The 19,757-nt window shown below is 41.4% G+C and overlaps 1 protein-coding gene across 3 annotated transcripts in view; it reads left to right on the top strand.

The window, feature by feature from the left end:
* The first annotated feature begins 220 nt into the window (after window positions 1-220).
* The window catches only part of TPST1 (tyrosylprotein sulfotransferase 1), a 60,221-nt gene continuing 40,684 nt past the window's right edge, over window positions 221-19,757 (top strand). For all 3 annotated transcript variants that reach the window (XR_012642220.1, XR_012642221.1, XM_074974588.1), the window contains exons 1-2: window positions 221-389; window positions 16,119-17,059. Coding sequence is in view for 1 of the 3 variants with exons in the window: in XM_074974588.1 (XP_074830689.1) it covers window positions 16,215-17,059 (845 nt within the window). In the remaining 2 variants the exon portion in view is untranslated. The remainder of the gene's footprint in view (window positions 390-16,118; window positions 17,060-19,757) is intronic.

Raw genomic sequence — 19,757 nt, 5'->3', positions numbered from 1 at the left:
GCCGGGGGACCCTTTTTTCTCAATCGCCGGAGGGCGGCTAGAGCCACGCCCACGACCCTGGGAGCCCCTCCTATCCAGCTGTCAATCCACTGCGTCTGGCCAATCAGCCCCCGCGACACAAACCGGCCCCGGCCCGGAGTGTGGCCAATCAGGGCGTGTTTGTGATTTCCATGGCAGCCGAGTGGAGCCGCGCCGCGGGCTGAGGGGCAGGGGCAGGGGCAGGAGCGGGCAGCGGCGGGAGCTCCCCTCGGCGATGGTGCCGGCCGGGAGCAGCGGCCGGGGCTCGGCGAGGGAGGCGGCGCCGACAGCAGCAGCAGGAGCCGGAGCCGGAGCCGGAGCCGTGACCCAGCCGCCTGCCTCCCTCCCGCCTCCTTCCCGGCGCAGCGCAGGTGAGGAACTGACCCCGGCGGCGGGGACCCCGACTGCTCCCTCCGCGGCCAACCCCCCCCGTGACCCGTTATTCCCAGGCCGCCCCCCGAGCCAGCCCCCCCCGTCATCCCGCTCCCCATTGTGCCCCCGTGACCCGTGCCCCCCCCAGAGCCAGCCCCGCTCGACCCCCGTGACCGTTATTCCCGAGCCAGCCCCCCCGTGACCCCGCTCCCCATTGTGCCCCCCCGAGCCAGCCCCCCGTGACCCCGCTCCCCATTGTGCCCCCGTGACCAATTCCTCCCCCCGAGCCAGCCCCGCTCGACCCCCGTGACCGTTATTCCCGAGCCAGCCCCCGCGTGACTCCGCTCCCCATTGTGCCCCCCCCGAGCCAGCCCCCCGTGACCCCGCTCCCCATTGTGCCCCCGTGACCCATTCCTCCCCCCGAGCCAGCCCCGCTCGACCCCCGTGACCGTTATTCCCGAGCCAGCCCCCCCGTGACCCCGCTCCCCATTGTGCCCCCCCCGAGCCAGCCCCCCGTGACCCCGCTCCCCATTGTGCCCCCGTGACCCATTCCTCCCCTCGAGCCAGCCCCGCTCGGCCCCCGTGACCGTTATTCCCGAGCCAGCCCCCCCGTGACCCATTCACCCGCCCCCGAGCCAGCTCCGCTCGCCCCCCGTGACCGTTATTCCCGAGCCAGCCCCCCCGTGACCCCGCTCCCCATTGTGCCCTCCCGAGCCAGCCCCCCATGACCCCGCTCCCCATTGTACCCCCGTGACCCATTTCCCCTCCCCGAGCCAGCCCCGCTCGTCCCCCGTGACCGTTATTCCTGAGCCAGCCCCCCCCGTGACTCCGCTCCCCATTGTGCCCCCATGATCCATTCGCCCCCCCGCCCAGAGCTAGCGGCGCTCGCCCCCTGTGACCGTTATTGCCGAGCCAGTCCCCCCGTAACCCCCCTCCCCATTGTGCCCCCATGACCCATTCCCCCCCCCCGAGCCAGCCCCACTCGCCCGCTATGACCGTTGTACCTGAGCCAGCCCCCCCGAGACCCTGCTCCCCATTGTACCCCCCAGAGCCAGCCCCGCTCGCCCCCCATGACCGTTATTCCCGAGTCAGCCCCCCGGTTACCCAGCCTCACATGCCTTCCCCCGCACCCTGTGACCTAGCCCCCAGCCAGCCCTTTTATACCCCAATATGATCCATCCAGCCCCCTCCCATACCTCTGAAGCATTCCTCCATCACCCCACGAAGTCTCTTCCCCCCCCCCCCAAACCAGCTCCTTGTCGATCACTCACTCAGTGCCTCCTCATCCCCTTTCTACCCCTCATCACCAAATCCTGGTTTAGCCCCCCCCCCCCCCCCGCCGGTCTTCCCTCATTGCATTCTGCCCCCATCTCCACCTCCTGCTTCCCTCTCTTTCCAGCCCCTGCCACCAATGTCTTACTGCTCTCCCCATGTCTGTTTTTGGCCATATGGGACTGACAGCGTTTCATCCTAACAGAATACACGAAAGTGTCAGTGGTTGCAAGGGCCAGGAATCCAGCTTGCTTGGTGTCTCTGTTTGCCTTTGGTAGCCAACCTGTGTGTGCGCACTGTTTGGAAATATAGGTGGTGCTGTGAACTCTTTCTACAGGAGGTGGTTGCTCTTTCGCCTGGGAAGAAAATGTTCTATAACTGTGTATTTATTATTTGCTGGCCAACACAATTTCAAAGCAGGAAAAGTTTAAACAATTTAAGATTGTTTCTTCGAGGAAGTATACAAGAGCTAGAGCTCCATTGCTGAGTAACTCTAAGGACCATGCTGGGCAAATATCCCATCTTAAATGATAAAATAAGGCTTTCTGGAAGTTCATGATTTGCAGTAGGAATGCCCTGTTGTATTTTGTGTCTTGTATGCACATAGACATAGAACATATGCATGTTCTCTGTTTACTAGCTTTATGATAATAAAACTTTGTAAATTTCATCATACAATGTGTGCACATTGTGCTTCCTTTACTCACCTAACTGAAAAGGGCTTTCGGCTTTTCAACTTTACAGCCATTTCTTCCCTTCCAGAAAAGGCTGGGATCAACCATTAGAAACTGCTTTCAGTATTAGCAGAAATGCAAATGATTTTCTAACAGGATTTGGCCTCCTAGTGGCTATCTTTGTTTTCTGTAGAACTGGTTTCACCCTTGAATCTGAATTTTATACAGCATGTTGAAACAGGCAGGAGAATGGAATTCAGTGATGCTACCTTTCCATAGCTGTCGGATGCTTAGGGGGAGGAAAGACGATATAGTTAGTAACTTGGGTCATTTTGGAGAAGGAGCTTTACTTCTGTGTTATGGAGCCAACATTATTAATTAGCAATATTGTAAGATCTCTCCTAAAATTACAGGTTCAATTCCCAAAACAGAGCAGCTGTTTATTTCTTGGTTCCTTATCAGGACAGAAATCATCCTTCCCTGACATTCTAACTTTAAATTTAACCTTTACAATTATACATAAAACAGAATATTGTTATAAAATCTTTGAGTAACCTGTATATTGCAAGACCTCTGCTGGTTCAATGTTAATACAGCAGGGAATCCTAGAATATGATACTAAATAATAATAATAATAAAAATACTCTAAAAGTAAATTGATTTATTTTAACCAGTGCCTTAGGCGTGTGGTTTTAATCTATAGGACAGATGTGACTTATTCTAATCAGGAAAAAATTCCTATAAAAATTGATTAACATGATCCTAAAAGTGCAGAGCTGTTTTAGACTGTTTGGCCAAGATTGTCAATTAAGCTGTTTAGTAGGAAGACTGTCATATAATATTGATCTGTGGGTATTACTTCACTATCTGAAGTTGGTATAAATGTATGCATTAGGGATGTAAAAGGCAGCTTGTATATAGCAGTTTCATAATCTTTTGCAGTATTACACTTATGTGGGCATAAGTCAGTACAATTCCAGAAATTATTCATGTCATTAGTATCACTTTAGAAATGACCTAATTACAGTTACATTTATTCTGCAGACGCAGGGAAATGTACTATATAAATACAGCCCTTATGAAATAAATTAATAAACTTCTCCAGGAAAATGGAACTGTATGGTACGGTATTTGTGCACCTGGGAGCTATGCAACAAACTACAGTTCTGTCGTCGCTAATGGGTATATTGCAGGTTAACTGTTGGAACAAAATGTAATATGGGGGAGTATGATAAAAAGGAGCGTGTATATAGATGCTGCATGTAAAATATGAAATATATTTCTATATATTTTTAAATTGGCAGTAGGCAACTGTTTTAATGTGACAAGATGCAATCATCATACTATCTGATAACTTTTTTGGAATGTAAGCATAAACAATGTGTTCCAGAACACCCAAATATGTTCCTGAGAATATGCAATATATATAAATATGAAGTATATGTAATTATAGCGGAGACTCACATAATGCTATAGTTAACGCTGAGTCACAAATCGCATTATATTCTTGTCTTAAATATATTCATTAAATTGGTTTATCTGCTTTCAGATGAGAAGGGCAACTCCCCCTGATCCTAGTACAGTAATCTTATGTTTGGTGCTCTGTTTGGTACTTTTGTAGTTGAATGGAGAAATCATTTGGGTTAGTTCTTCACTCTTGTTATCTGGGAACAAATAACCATAGGTAACAACGGTTGTCACAGAGTTGTTAGAAGGTAAGGTTTGTTACCATGACATATTGTAGGAATGGTGGTGGAGAGAGATTTCATGTTACAAACTGAAAGAAAAAAAAAAAGGAAAAGGTCTCACTTTGTCCTTAACCCACCGATTGACTTTTTATGTATCTATAGCATATGGGATACATGCACCTTTCACAGTCCCTGATTGTTATGGGGCAAGTTACATTTAATGGAATCTGGCTATTTCCATGTATGTGTGTGTCTTCACAATATGGAAATCTCAGATTCAGCGGTGATATAAATTGGCAGTGGAAAAACTTAATTCAGGTTTTCCTAGTTGTGGTCAATTTTCTCACCACTTCAACAATTTTAAGAAACGTTTGTCTTGAGTATAAATGTGGTACTTGGATCTCTTTTATGTATATTGTAAGAGAACTAGGAGATTAGAACAATACATAAGAAAGTGATGGAAAGAGGCCATCACTTTTGTGAGTGTGTGTGTGAATTAGATCGTTTTCTCACTGGGAAACTGGATTAAAGTGGTTGCTATGTACTAGTCCTTTAAGTAAACAAAATGCCAGTGTCATGTAAATGGGGAAAGAAAATGAAAAAGGAGAGACGACAATATGATGGAAACAATCATAGAGCTTGGAGAGTCTGTATAGTCTGGAAGACTGAGCATAGCATTAGAACTCAGGATCTCCGTATTTCTAATTCTGGTTCTGCTTTTGATTTGTGACCTTGGGCAAATTACTTAATTTCTCTGTTTCTGTTACTCAATCTGTAAAATTGGGATAATACACATTTAGCGGCACTGTAATGATGTCATGAGAATTAATGTTTGTATAGTGCTTTGTACATGTATAATGCTACTGAAATATTTTTTTTTTTTTTTCAGAGTGAAGGGGAAGGGTGGTTTATAATGTCCCCCATTGGAATGGTCTGTTAAATGAGCCTTTCTTGAAAGGAGCAATTTGTGCAGCTGTTTTAAGTGGTATACAATAAATACTTGACTTATGTTTCTCAGTGTAGTGCTGTAACATTTTGTTTCAGTTAACTTGCCTATACATTCTTCTTTGTGGTGAACATACATGAAAAATCAAAGGCAGGTCAGCTGATTGAATTAGAGGATCTGTGGAATTCCTTTAAACCCTTTCTTTAAGTGTGCCTTTTGGAAAGGTTGCTATAAACTCATACAGATATGTGATTGTTCCTAGCATTTCATTACTGTTTAAATGGGTTTAATCTAGATCAGTGGTTCTCAATCAGGGGTATGCAGAAGTCTTCCAGGGGTACATCAACTCATCTAGATATTTGCCTAGTTTTACAACAGGCTACATTAAAAGCACTAGCAGAGTCAGTACAAACTAAAATTTTGTACAGACGACTTGTATGAAATGTATGTACGTTATTTATATTTCAACTGATTTATTTTATAATTATATGGTACAAATGAGAAAGTCAGCATTTTTCAGTAATAGTGTGCTGTGACACTTGTATTTTGTGTCTGTTTTATATGTAAGTAGGTAGTTTTTAAGTAAGGTGAAGCTTGGGGTACACAAGACTAATCAGGCTCCTGAAAGAAGTACAAGTAGTCTGGAAAGGTTGAGAGCCACTGATCTAGATCACTTCCACTGATACCTGTAGGTACCTTTTAAAAACAATATTCCAAAAATATTTTTGTTTCAAAGGGATTTCTTAGGGATCTTCAGTATTTCTTGCAATCCTTATGGTCTTACTGTTGGGGTGATTCCTTATACAAAATACTGAGTCAATAGTAATGATCTGAGGCAAAGTAGGGAAGCAAAAGGCTGGCTGTACAAAGGTACAAAAATAAAGAGCCAAGTTCCAGAAATGAAATGGCTGAGTTTAAACAAAGGTGTAATTTGGATGAATGTTTTTCCTCTGGAGATGTGTTAATGAGTTCTGGGGAAGGGTGAAGCGTGGTGGGCAGAAGAAAACGTGTCCCAGTCCAGTATTTTACTTCATGTTAAAATGGCTAATGCTTGTAATTAAATTCTTTGTAGATGTCCTAGCTCAATACAATCTACATTTTGGTTCACCAGGTAACATTTTTGTTACATTAGCTCGGTGGTTTGAGCATTGGCCTGCTAAACCCAGGGTTGTGAGTTCAATCCTTGAGGGGACCATTTGGGATCTGGGGCAAAAATTGGGATTTGGTCCTGCTTTGAGCAGGGGGTTGGACTAGATGACCTCCTGAGATCCCTTCCAACCCTGATATTCTATATTCTATAACTTGTTAGTAATTTTTTTTGCCTATTGATTAGTCTAGTGCAGTGGTTCCCAAACTTTAACAATCTGCGAACCCCTTTCACAAAAATACCAGACCTCACGGACCCCCTCCTAAAAATCAATATTTCCAGGGATTTTCTCCCTTACTTCAGCATAAATGATAGAAGCAGTGATCTTGGAAATAATTTGTTTTTTTTATGACACGCTTATTACACACTGTTTATTATTATTTATCATTACATTATGAAAACGGCAACACTCTTCCAAGATTTCACTTTTGTAGCTCATATCACTTCGATTAAGCCTCCTACATGTTTCATCAAGGAGTACCAGACGTGAAACAGCATGAAGGTATTTAAGAAGCCAACTCAAATAAAGAGTGCCTCCCACAAGCATTTGGATCTTGAGCAGTCCAGGCAAACAACGCATGACTACAACAAAGCTTAAACTTGTTCTGCCAGGAAGTCATGGTCGCGGAGTTCGGACTGCCAGCCTCCGCGCCCAGAGTTCCTAGGGACAGTTCTATACGCCATTACAGAACTTTTTTCTGAGAACCCCCTGATACATTTCACAAACCCCAGTTTGGGAACCACTTGTCTAGTGACTTCTGTAGTGCCTGATTTCCTGCTGCCCACAGAGTATTTGGTGGTGGGGTAGAACCTTTGTTCTGCACAGGAAGGTTTAAGAATCCTTTACAATAGGTTTTTTGCTTGCAGCTTAAAGGACAAAACTGGAAGAAAGGGTATGATCCAAGCGGCTGAGGAGCCTGCCAATTCTTCTGTGTTTGTTACCTCAGCTAGAGGCAGGTTTGACTAGATAGGCTTCGGCTCTTTGAGTAAAATAAGCAAGGGCTGTCCCAGCCAGGGATTACTTAAGCCTCCCTCTGTTGAGCAGGGAAACAGGCTGGTTCAAAGAACTAAGTGTCAGCAAAGCAGAGGCTTCTGGGGATTCCTATCTCATTTCCTCTCCTGCCTTCCAGGAGGTCTGGCAGAAGTAAGTTGCTGTTAAGTTGGATGGAAAGAATGCATAACTGCCCAGGCATATATCATCAGCCATTGCTATCCAACCGTCTCTTTTCTTCGCTCCAGGCCATGGAGGAAAGGGTGGGAAAGCAGCTTGGATCTGAATGACCAAATAATTGGGGCACTTGGCCCAGCTCATCCTTTCAATCCACCCCTTCCTGCTGTATTTTTACCAGGAGATTATTTAGCTCCTTTATGATGTCACTCTCAAATGGGTTTCCTTTTACAGCTTCTGTTGGAAGGTTTAGCCCAGCATCTCTGGGTAAAAGAGGTTAATTTCACCAGAATGGTCACCGGACTGCTCCTTGACTTCAGACCTTGCAGGGCTGAGATTTGTAACCTTTCGGGATGTGGATTTGTGGGCAAGAGCAAGTCCTGTTATTCCTCAGAGACACAGGCCAGGAGACTAAGGAGCAGGGGGAAGACCTCTTTCTAAGAAGGAAAGTGAAACTTTAGGGTGTATGGGGTAGAAGTTTTCCAAGACAAAAGTAAATCCTCAGAGAAGTTGGAGAGCCCTATTTTTCCTTTGCAGTTGGAGTGGAAATCTAATAGGCGGAGACATAAACCAAAGAACTGCCCAGAACAGGGCAAAGCTATCTTGAATTGTCTATACTTGCTGAGGGAGAAACTAGTCATTGTTCTCCTGCCTTAGTCCCCTTTATCTGAGTCATATCAAGGGAATGAACGGGCTCCAGGGAAAATGACCAAAGGCTTGATGGCCTGATAAAACAAAGCCAGATGCTATATGGCAAACCCTCCTCCCAACAATTCTCTTCAGAAGCACTTTGCCAAAAAACTATGAGGCATACCACTCAGGAAAAGCAAGATAAAACCCATAGAAATCTAAACAGTCATAGACGGCAAGTTATATGGGCCCGTCGTTCCTGTGCTCCACCAATACTTAGGAAAGTGGGCCCGGCTCCACCAATGTTTGGGCTTACCACGCTTCAGGGGGACGCAGGTTCCAGGGCGGCCTGGGGGCACTAGTGTGGGGCGTGGCATCAGCAGCAAGTGACCCGGCCACAGCCCGCTCCACCCCGCCAGCTCCTGGTGTTGCTCAGGGGAGGGGGCGGAAGCTGGACATAGGTGGGGCGGGGGCTTGGGGGAAGGGGTGGAATGGGGGCAGGGAGGATGCAGAGTAGGGGCGGTCTGGGGCCGGGTCACTCGCTTCTGCCAGCACCAGGCCCCCTCTAACCCCCAGGCTGCCCTGGACCCTGTGTCCCCTTGAAGTGCAGGGCCCAGGGCAGTTGCCCCAGTCCGTGCTATGGATGGGATAGCTCTGTTCTGGGCATCACCAAAAATTATATAAACCTGGTGCCCATGAGTACAACGACACTTTGTCTTTTTGGGAAGAGGCCCAGTTATCAGAATTTGATCCAATGGTTCAAAAGAAGGAAGTGGAGGACAAGCTAACTGTTCCAGAATATTTGACGACACCTTTAGAAGGGCAGCAGAAATGCTGTTCCCCTGTTAATTCACCTTTGTAGAAAGTTGTCTCTGGCCAAAGAGTAGCTGCAGCAAAGGATTAAATTTGACGCTCACTTGCTCCTTTCTCCTAACTAAGGTTTGAACTTTAAAATGCACTGGACTGCTTAAATGCTATAGTGAGCACCGGCAGCTCCACTTCTCTTAAACAAGGAAAGTATTATTTTTTAAATTGTTCTAATGTAGTACAATGGGAAGTGAAACATTGTTATCCTACTAACATTAACTTGCCATGTACTGGATTTTGCTGGAGTAACTCCACTTACTGTGACTGAATTCATGACTGCATAGAATTTAACTGACTTCATATTTGTAGATATATTCAGTAAGTGCAACGTGAGAGAGTTAATCACTCACTGTGCTTTGTTAGCATCCCCTTGTGGATTCCTGGCTTTGGTGCTCTCTGTGAATAAATTCATTTATTTGTACTTCTGGCCAAAAGTACAAAGTGTGGCTAGGATTACAGGGGAGAGAGTTAAAATAGGCTCCACAAGTTTCAGCAGAAATTGTGGAATATATTCTGCAGTAGGCTTGATGTATATGTGGGTTTTCTATAAATAATATTCCAATTGAAAACACCTATAGCAAACTAATGCCTCCGATGGTTCGTATTATGGTAACCAGAAGTCCCTTAGGACAATCAGTACTCCTGACATGTAAACTAGACTATAACCTAAACCTTAAATAGCACTCATTATTCAGTTTGTGCAGGGCATTTGGCATACTATGAATATGAAATATTTTACATTCTATTTTTCATATTTATATTTTCTGCTAATTTATATTTGATTTACCAAATCAATTGTAAATGTACATGTAATGAGTCTCTATATATGTATATACCTATGTGTGTGTATATATACATAAAAACTTCAGTACATAAGAATATATTGTATATGTTCTAAAAACCAGTGGTATTTACTGGGTAATATTTTACTTAAAATATATTTTTGAATTTAGCAAGGTTTAGACTATTATTAGATATAACATAGGGAGGGGAGGAGCGGTTGGAACTGAAGCCATCAGGGATCTGAACAGGCCCACACTGGCTTGTTTTAAGTCTGTTAATTGTTTTTGTTTTCTGTTACAAACGTACTTTGAAAGACACATGATATTTAACTATAGATCTTTTTGTATATCTGACACCCTGAGAGACTCAACTGAAGGCATAACTTTATTCAAAACTAACCAGTATCTAATATGTATAAATAGACACAGTTTGTGACTTTGGGCAAATCATCTAACCTCTCTGCACCATTTTTCCTTCTTTAAAATTGAAATAACAATTCTTGCTTCAGAGGTACTGCAAGACTTTAAAGCTAAAGCATTTTAAGATCCTTAGTTGACAGACATTATATCAGTGAAAAGAGTTATTTACACTCTGTTTAGGTTTAAAATTTGACTTTCCTTAAAATTATAATCTGGAGAAGAATGTGTTCTGGAGTATATATCTTTAAAAAGAATTCTGTCTGAGTATTTTACACATCTAATTGGCTTTCAAGAGTTGAGTCGTAGTATGACTCAAGAAAATTTATTAGAGCAATTGAGGGGGAAACAAGTATCTAGCCAAACCACTGTTGCTTATGTACTGGTACTGCAAATCCAGCCTGGGAAGTAAAGTTTAACTGTTTGCCTGCAGGACTGGGTAGGGTCCTTCAGTAACACTGGTACTCAAACAAGAAAGTAAAAAAGAGAGCCAGTTTGTAACAGGGAAAATATCATTGTTTATCCATCTCCATTTGGTAAAATCGTTACAGAAGGAAATGATGCCTTTAAGAGGGTGTTTAAAAACTGGATTGTATAAAATACTTCAATACATAACATGTTTCCGAACCAGAAGAGGGATTGCGCTGTAGTGAGTTAGTTTAATCTGTTTTGACAGCATTCATTTCTGTACCTTGACAAAAGTGAAATGACTTTAAAAAAAACAAAACAAAAAGGTAACTCCACAAATAAGGGCATTCATGCTGTCTTTAGAGCCTGGGGAGATCTGTCAGTGCTCTTGCTGCTGGGCTAATTGGTTTTCTCATGTTTGTCATGTGGGTGCTTGCCCGAAGATTTAATGAAAAGCAGCCATGTATTCAGATTGCTAACCTTAGGTGATGGATTTTTGGCAACAAAGGGCCCTCCTCTCTTCTTACATGTAAATAGCATGTATGTGCACAGATCTATGTACATGAAGCTCAAGATGGGCTAAAAAAAGGAAAAAACTTGCAGGTGCTGTTCATAGAGAATCTGAACATTATCTGATATATCTTATTTCCACCCAGGGCTCAGCTTCACTTTCTATTTTGGTAAAGCTTTATTACATAATTAAATATTAAAACATTATGCAAGGTTTTAGCTTTTCATATTGAATGCTAAATCTTACATCAGGATTTATTATACATTCTCCCCCTCCCTCATTTAAATAGCTGTTTAATATTTTAGCTGAACCTCAGCTGAAGTTTAATACATTCCTACTTCTGTAAGTAGTTTTTCAACTTGCAGCATGGTCAATTGATAAGTTTAACACCAGTGAGAATACAAATATATAATTTCCCTGTACATCAAGACAGAATTCAAAGCTTTGAAGATAGTAGAGGAGTAAAGGCCAGATTTAAAACCTGTCTAGTGAAGAACATTCTAAATAGAGGAGGGGGAAATGACTTATTCTAGAAGCCGTGGATGTGCAAAGAAGAAAAAATCTGAATATTGGAATTGGGGTGGGTGGAATTCTCCCATTTAAAACCTGAAAAATTATTTAATCAAGGGCCAAGTCTCACCACATTGGCACACCCAAAGTTCCCCTTGAAGTAGGATTTGAGTGCTTGTTTACTCGTTGCTGCTATGTTGGCTTTTTTTAGTGCCTGGAGGCCCCAATCAAAACTGAAGCCCCACTCTGCCAAGGTGCTAACACAAAGTAAAAGATAATCTTTGGCCTCAAAGAGCTTTCAGTCAACAGTATTGCAATCAATTAAGTCAAAACTTGTATTTTGTGATTATTTAACAAATAAATCTGACTCACGAGCACAGTTGGAAATGTAAAATGGCTACATATTTTCTTTATATTTAAAAATAGTTTACTGGATCTATTATTTCCATAATCTTTTGTTGATAAAATAAACAATATATTTTTTTAAAATTACTATACTCATAGATTTTTTTTTTTGGTACAAACAACTAGCATACATTTGTAAATAGATGTGTGTTTACATGTACCACTTGAGATGGTTCCAGTTCTCTCTTTCCCTCACAGATAGCGAATTAGTTAAGTTTCTTCTTCGTTGGTGCCTGAGCCTTGGTACTAAAGCTGTTCTTTGCTCCTGGCACTTTCTTTCCTGAGGTCAGAATTCATTTGCGCTGTCTGAGTCACCCGTCAATAACTTCTTCAGTTGAGAGGTCCATTTCAGATTCTCTTAAGCAAAAGAATACTTATTTTAAAGTTTATGGAAATAGAGCGCAAACAACAAAATAAAAATAAAGATATTTGACGTTCCACATTCCAAACCCAAAAAGAAATAGAAATATTTTTGTGGTTGTATTTTGTTTTGACTGCTTTATGAAAGTTCTTCCTCTTTTTCCCCCCTCCAAAGCAGTTTTCCTGAAAGCTCTAGAATTTTTTTTAATTGCATTATTTAAATGCATGTTTTTATTAAGGCATTTGCAACATGTAGAGTTGTATAAACTTGACAAAATTGTTGACAGTCAATTAGTGCCACTAATGATCATTGGTTGCCATTTTCTTTAAATGATGATAATAAATTTATGCTCTTTTTAATTGGGAGCATGCACTTTACGTTCAGATTGTATGCTAAAAATACCTTATGCCTACTTCTAAATTGATTTGATTCAAGCTCCTTACTGAAGTATAAAATTTAATTTATTTTTACCTGATGTCAGTTTTCTGCTGATCATTTCACCTTAGCAATTTTATTTAGCTTGGTCTGTTAAACAGATATAATGCAGTAGTTTCTGTCATTGATCTGACTGATTACATTCAAATTACTTTGCGGATAACAGAATCATGTTATGAGCCCACTCCTGCAAGTCTTCTATGCGTGAAGCTCCCATTTATGTCTGAGCTCTCATCTTGGAGGGCTTGCAGAATCAGGGTTTTTATTTGATTTACTGAAACATAAAACTTGCTTCATTCCACACAAATTTTACTCTTCTCAAAAAGAGTAAATGAAACTTTCACATTATTTCTGTTGAAGAGGGTTTCCATTAACTTGAGGTATGTTTTAAATTTTTGGCTGATAAGAACTGGTGTTGATGCCCTGGCAGCACTCAGGCTTGAGTCCAGTGTAGACCCTCATCCTGTGTCTTGGTCCCAGATCCCCACTTTGTTGCCTTACGTACAGTAGAACCTCCTCGGGAATGGAGGTGGTTCATAACTCTGAAATGTCTGTAACTCTGAACAAAACATTATGGTGGTTCTTTCAAAAGTTTACAACTGAACATTGACTTAATACAGCTTTGAAACATTTCTATCAGACCCATGAATAAAATGCAGAAATTGGGCTTGTTTTTGGCTTAATTGGCTTGTGAGTTGCTTGTTGGCTAGTTTTTGGCTTGTAACTTGTTGATTGTTTGGCTTGTAGTTTGTTGCTTCTTTTTTCTATCTGCTCCCGGCAAGGAGGGGCAAGCAGGGGCAAAGGGCGAGCAGGGGCAAGGGTGGGAAAGAGTCAGGGATGCACAGCGGGCCCACCACAGTCCCAGACTGCAGGCTGGGGGGATCTAGTTACATAGAGTGTTGGGGTTCTTAGGGATTGGCTTGTTTTGGGCTTGTTTTAAAATGGGATTAGCTTGTTTTTTGTCTTACTGTGAAAGTCTGGGTGCCTGTTTACTGCGTGAAAGTTGGCAACTGTGTTTACTATGCAGAAGAAAAATGCTGCTTTTAACCATCTTATTTTAAATTTAACAAGCACAGAAACAGTTTCCTTACCATGTCAATTCTTTTTTTAAACTTTCCCTTTATTTTTTTTTTAGTAGTTTACATTTAACACAGTATTGTAATTGTTTTGGGTTTTTTTGTCTCTGTTGCTGCCTGATTGCATACTTCCGGTTCCAAACGAGGTCTGTGGTTGACCGGTCAGTTCGTATCTCTGGTGTTCGTAACTCTGAGGTTCTACTGTACCTCAGACCCGCTTAACCTCATCTTTTCTGTTTCCAAGGAAACAGCCCCTGTACCCTAAAATCACCAGCCAAATACAAACTGTAGTTGCATTTTAACAAGTCTCTTATTAGGCTTAAAGAATATAATGGACTCAGTTGTACAGTGTTGTACAGGTGTATCTCCACTGACTTCAGTGGTATTGCACCAATCGTGTATGCAATACTCCAGAGATACGTGGAAAGACTTCACTCCTATCTGTACTGGGTAAGATGTCTGAGTGAGTGAGTCATATATTGTATCTCATATGGTCATAAATATTGTCTATGCAGCACTCTTCTCTCTCTGTCTCCTGCATTGAGATATGTAGGAAGATTTTTAAAAAGCTGTATAGGATTCCATGCTTATATCAGTGGCTCCATATTGAACTTTAAAACTTTGCAAGTATAAGAACATTCTTTCCTGTCAGCCCTCTAAACTCAACATAGAATCTGAAAGTTGCATCTTTATGAGTAATAAAGATGTTGCCTCTGATTTATATCTGTGCAAATCCACTGGAGACAATGGGGTTTCACAGATATGATAGAAGGCAGAATGTATTTATGTATCTGGAAATGAGACGTGACATTTACCATGTACCTGTATATCTCATTCCTGAGACCACATTTTCTGCCATTTTTCCATCAAGCCAAAATTATTCTAATATTCCAAATTTTTCAGCAGCTTCCAACAACTGGAGCCCAGTGGGCCAGCTTACCTGTATTGTATTTATTGCTTTATCCTGCTTTATTATATTTAGTAGTAATGCAAGGAACCTACAGGCTTTTATCCTGTAAGATTCGGCTTTAGTAGATAGTGTGAGGCTTGAGGTCTATAACCTTTGGTATAGATAAACTTAAGTAACTCATAAGTTACAGGGAACTGAAAGTGGCATGCCAGAGGGGGAATTTTGTCCAGAATACTGACATCAGCCACCAACAGAACACAGGTGACCCCAGCACAGGACATAGCTGACACCAACATCCAGAAAGTTCTGGACAGGACCTCTGACCACAAAGCTGCCATGACAGCAAATTGACGTGTACGCTAATAGGGTAACATCATACATATACTAACCTATAGGAAACGGACAGCTTAAGGGGAGGAAATACAAATAAGGACCTCTATTGTATATGCATTGGTCATGGCAGCGTCAGCGTAACCTACTATAAAAGTAACATCCAGGGGCAGCAGGGAGGTTGGAAAGATATAGACCTTGGGAGGGGCCAGAATGATGGCCACCGGGGAAGATGAGGACGATGACGGTGATGAGAAAGATAATGGTTAAGTATGAAGGATAAGGGTGTAAGTATGGACGTCCAAATGTACTTTCTGTATTATCTCTATCTGCTTTGTTGAGTTTGTGTGTGTATAATCTTTGCTAAATTATTAATAAATCATATATCTATAGTGTGAGTGGTGCACCTGTGCACGTCGGGGTTCCCAAATTTTATAACTTTACAATAATCTTACTGGGACAAGAAGCTGTTAATCCTCAAGTTACAATTATATTTACCCAACTTTGGGTCAGGCTACACAGCCAACTTACATTTCTGTTCAGGTTTGATTTAAATTATATCCTGCTTTCCCCAAATGTGAAATTGTATCTATTGATTTATTATTTGTTTTTTATCTAGACAGTTCTTGCCTCAAGGAGCTCTCAGTTCCTCTTTTTTCCCCTTTTTTGAAGTACTAAGCGCACTGTTAAACTTCAGCGAATAATAATGAAATACGTATTTTGAATATTTTTCCTTTCAGTTTGCAGACACTTACATAAGTAACATCTTTGCTTGACCATACCTTTTAGTAGTAGATATCCAGTGGTTCAATTTATTATGAATATTTTCTTGATAATAGAGCTGACTATTTGTCTTACTAAACAGTAATAATACAGTCTTCTGGCTGGCTGTAGACAACACCCAGCTTTGGCACTATCACAGAGAAACAAAAGAATTGAACCAGTCTTCATGGAGTATATCCACTGGAGGAGATGATGGGGACTCTCTAATATAATGGAAGTACATGGTATAACATGGAATACATATTCTGTTTCAAGAATTTGTATATATGTACTACGTTCAGTGGTATTAACATCACACCATGGAACTTGTAATTTATCTCCAACTGAAATATCTGGCATCATGATAGATATATGTTAATCTGTAATAGTTCTTAGTGCGGTTGTAATTTTTTCTTTTATTCCCACCAGATCTTGATCATCTTGGACTATAATCTTCATGGCGTGAAAATCTGAAGATAATCCGGAGTAAAAGATTGGTTTATTTAAAGTGACTATTGTATCAAAATGGTTGGAAAACTCAAACAAAACTTGTTATTGGCATGTCTGGTGATCAGCTCAGTGACAGTGTTTTATTTGGGGCAACATGCTATGGAATGTCACCACAGAATAGAAGAACGCAGCCAGCCAGTGAGGATGGAAAGTGGGAGAACCACAATAAGAACTGTCTTTAACTTAAAAGCAAATAAAACCTTTGCTTACAATAAAGACATGCCTTTAATATTTATTGGAGGGGTGCCTCGGAGTGGCACTACACTAATGCGTGCAATGCTAGATGCTCACCCAGATATCCGCTGTGGAGAAGAGACTAGGGTAATCCCTCGAATTCTGGCAGTTAAGCAGATGTGGGCCAGATCAAGTAAAGAGAAAATCAGACTGGATGAAGCTGGGGTGACAGATGAAGTTCTGGACTCAGCCATGCAAGCCTTTTTATTGGAAATCATTGTTAAACATGGGGAACCTGCTCCCTATTTGTGTAATAAAGATCCTTTTGCTCTGAAGTCCTTAACTTATCTTGCCAGAATTTTCCCCAATGCCAAATTTCTTCTAATGGTACGGGATGGTCGTGCATCGGTGCATTCCATGATATCTAGAAAAGTCACCATAGCTGGGTTTGACCTTAACAGCTACAGGGACTGTTTGACCAAGTGGAATCGTGCCATAGAGACTATGTATAACCAGTGTATGGAGGTTGGTTTTGAAAGATGCATGCTGGTACACTATGAACAACTTGTATTACATCCTGAAAGGTGGATGAGAACTCTATTAAAGTTTCTCCACATTCCATGGAACCAAGCAGTGCTACACCATGAGGAAATGATTGGGAAAGCAGGTGGTGTCTCTCTTTCAAAGTGAGTACAAGTGTTTCTTGGTGTCTTGTATCGATCTAAACTTCACTGTTTAGACATGGCTTGCATTTTGATGCCAAGTATAATTACAGGTTATTGTAGAAATACAAGTGCTGACAAGTCTCAGCAGTAGTGTATTTTCTTTAATCACTTTTCACTATGGCCGTTTTAATATTCCTGTAGATGAAGACCAGAATACGCTGCAGCAAGTTGGACCTAAATTCTGCAACAAAGCTCTGTGTCACCAGAGTGGCTGACATGAAATTTTGCAGCAGCTTCATTTGGATTGAAGGGTTTTACTGGATTACGTAGGAAATGAAATAACCCGTACAATAGTCCTTTTTTAGTCTTTTAATTTTGACGTTAAATTCAATTTTTTTCATTGTCCTCAAAGTGTTGTGTGCTGCAGATTTTTATATTGAAAATGCATACTTACCTTGTAGAAGATATCAAGGAAAGTTGTAGGATTTTGCTCTGGGTAAGGGGCAGTTTGGGCTTTTGACCCCCCAATAAGGTGTAGGAAGTTGTTTGGGATTGTGAGATGAGCATGCTGGATGTTTCTTCTAAAGGTCCCATCACCACTACAAGTACAATCATGTTTTTTCTAACCAGTTGGTGACTTGACTTGCTAAAACAAACACAGAGTAGTTTGCACAGCAGCATCATTGTGTCATAGCTGTAGCTAACTGTATATTTGCACCTGCCATATTGCCTAACCATGTTTGTATTAATGCATTCTGGGAAAATGTAGGCAGCTACCCTGTTATGCTATACCTCAGCAAGGAATATAGGGTACCTGGAAAATGCACACAGAGTGGAACCAGTGCATGTAGGTCACTACGCTCTGGAATATCTTCCTTCCAGCTCCCTGTGCAGTAAGTAGGCCTGGCTACACTGGATTACTTAGGTACAGTTATGGGGGTCCCATCTCCACTATAAAATGTGCTGAACTGTTCACAAGAAGCTATTGTGACAGCCTAGGCCTCTGGCAGTAGCAAAACACACTACAAGATGCCACATTTGCTACTAGAGTATTTATCATAGTTAATGTGAACACAAACCATGTATAGAGCAAAGAAAGCATTAACTGGTTACAAACTCAGTCAAGAATTATGTGGACAGGCTGAAATGATCAGCAAGGAAATAGTTAGCAATGGATTACAGCTAAATTATTTAGATTTCAGAATTCATCTCCTCGGATGACTGAAGCAGTTCACATCTCAGAGTTTTTGTTAAGGCTATCTGCAGTTTGGGAAGATTATGTATCAGTTTATATTTCACTTTCTTAATTTTAAATATTTGGATAAAAGCTGATGATGAGCTATGATTACTTAGGTATGAAATCCATTTTTGCATCGGATTAAAGATAATGCCTATCTTATTGACAGTATATACATTTTTTAAGAGATTAGTTATATCTAGGGTTCAATCTTAAATGGTTTAGTAATTCCTCAGGAAGCTGAGTCCTAATGTAGAGTGTCTCAAAGAGTTTGTCTACATTAGAGGAGTTTTTTTAACCTCAGATTCATGGATTCTAAATCAGCTTGAGTTTGCTACCACAATCTAATGTGGAAACTCCACAAATGTGTGTGGAGTGTCTGCACTAGCCTCTACAGACAGAATGGATACCTCACATTAATTAGCAATCTATCAATTAACTTGAGGTTAAAAGCCTCTCATGTAGACAAACACAAAGGGAAAGCTGACCTGCTTTATTTGGCATGGCATTATTTTGTAAGTAGTTTTGGTTCAGGTACTGGTTAGTATATTGTCAATGCAAGAAGAGTTCTGAAGATATATCTGCCAAGAATATAATCTTTCAGGAAATTTGAGGAACTGTTGTTTCAGTGAAGAAGGATCCAGAATTGGCATACTTTTTCTTTTGGCACAGCCTTCTGAGAGGGTTAGTATTTTGAATATAAGAAACCTGTTGTAGACCAATCTTTTACTAGTTGTCTTTCATGCACACTTTGCATTTGACTTCCTGAGTAGAGCTGGGTGAAGTATCCGGGTTTTGATATTCTTGAGGGAGCTTAAACGATTTAGTCTTTCCTATGATGTCTAACTTACTCTTCACCGACCAGCTCTTTTGGTGTGTCTACCCATATGTGTAGCTGGAGTTTGAGAGAAGTGGAAACTCATTATTCATAATACAGAAAAGTCTTTTTTCTTTCCCCCTCCCCTCCTCTTCCTAAACACAGTTCTTTCAGTATGTGAATCATGTCTTTTTTGCTTTCCTGATTTTGCAAAGCTTTTACCGTATTATGTCATCTCTGTTGGACTGCCAGAGGGACTCTGGTTGCTTTTTATATTAATTAAAAAGTGATGTCCTAGCTGTGGGATGTGCCCAGTTAAATTTCTTGGCCACAGTGTGTAACTGCCTGTCTGTGCTCAGGTACTCTTGCAGTAGAAGAAAGAAAGAAGGAAGCTCCTCTCATAGTGAGTAGGGTCACTACTTTTTTCAGTTGATTCAAATAAACTAGTAAGATTAACTGAACAGTGGAGAGGATAAATGCTAACCCTAAACAGTTGGGTAAGCCAACAGGCAAAATCCTCTCATTTACACTGATGAATCCTTCAAAAACCTAAAGCAAAGTGATTTTATATTAAAAATTGGAAACCAGCTATTAATGCCTACTTGTTAGATCCGTAAGCCAGTATTTAGTACAGAGTGGGTTTTAAAGACTTTATATTGATTTCT

Source organism: Natator depressus, chromosome 17 (genome assembly GCF_965152275.1).
Source record: "Natator depressus isolate rNatDep1 chromosome 17, rNatDep2.hap1, whole genome shotgun sequence".
In the NCBI taxonomy this organism is placed as follows: domain Eukaryota; kingdom Metazoa; phylum Chordata; order Testudines; family Cheloniidae; genus Natator; species Natator depressus.
This window is presented reverse-complemented; position numbering and strand designations above follow the sequence as displayed.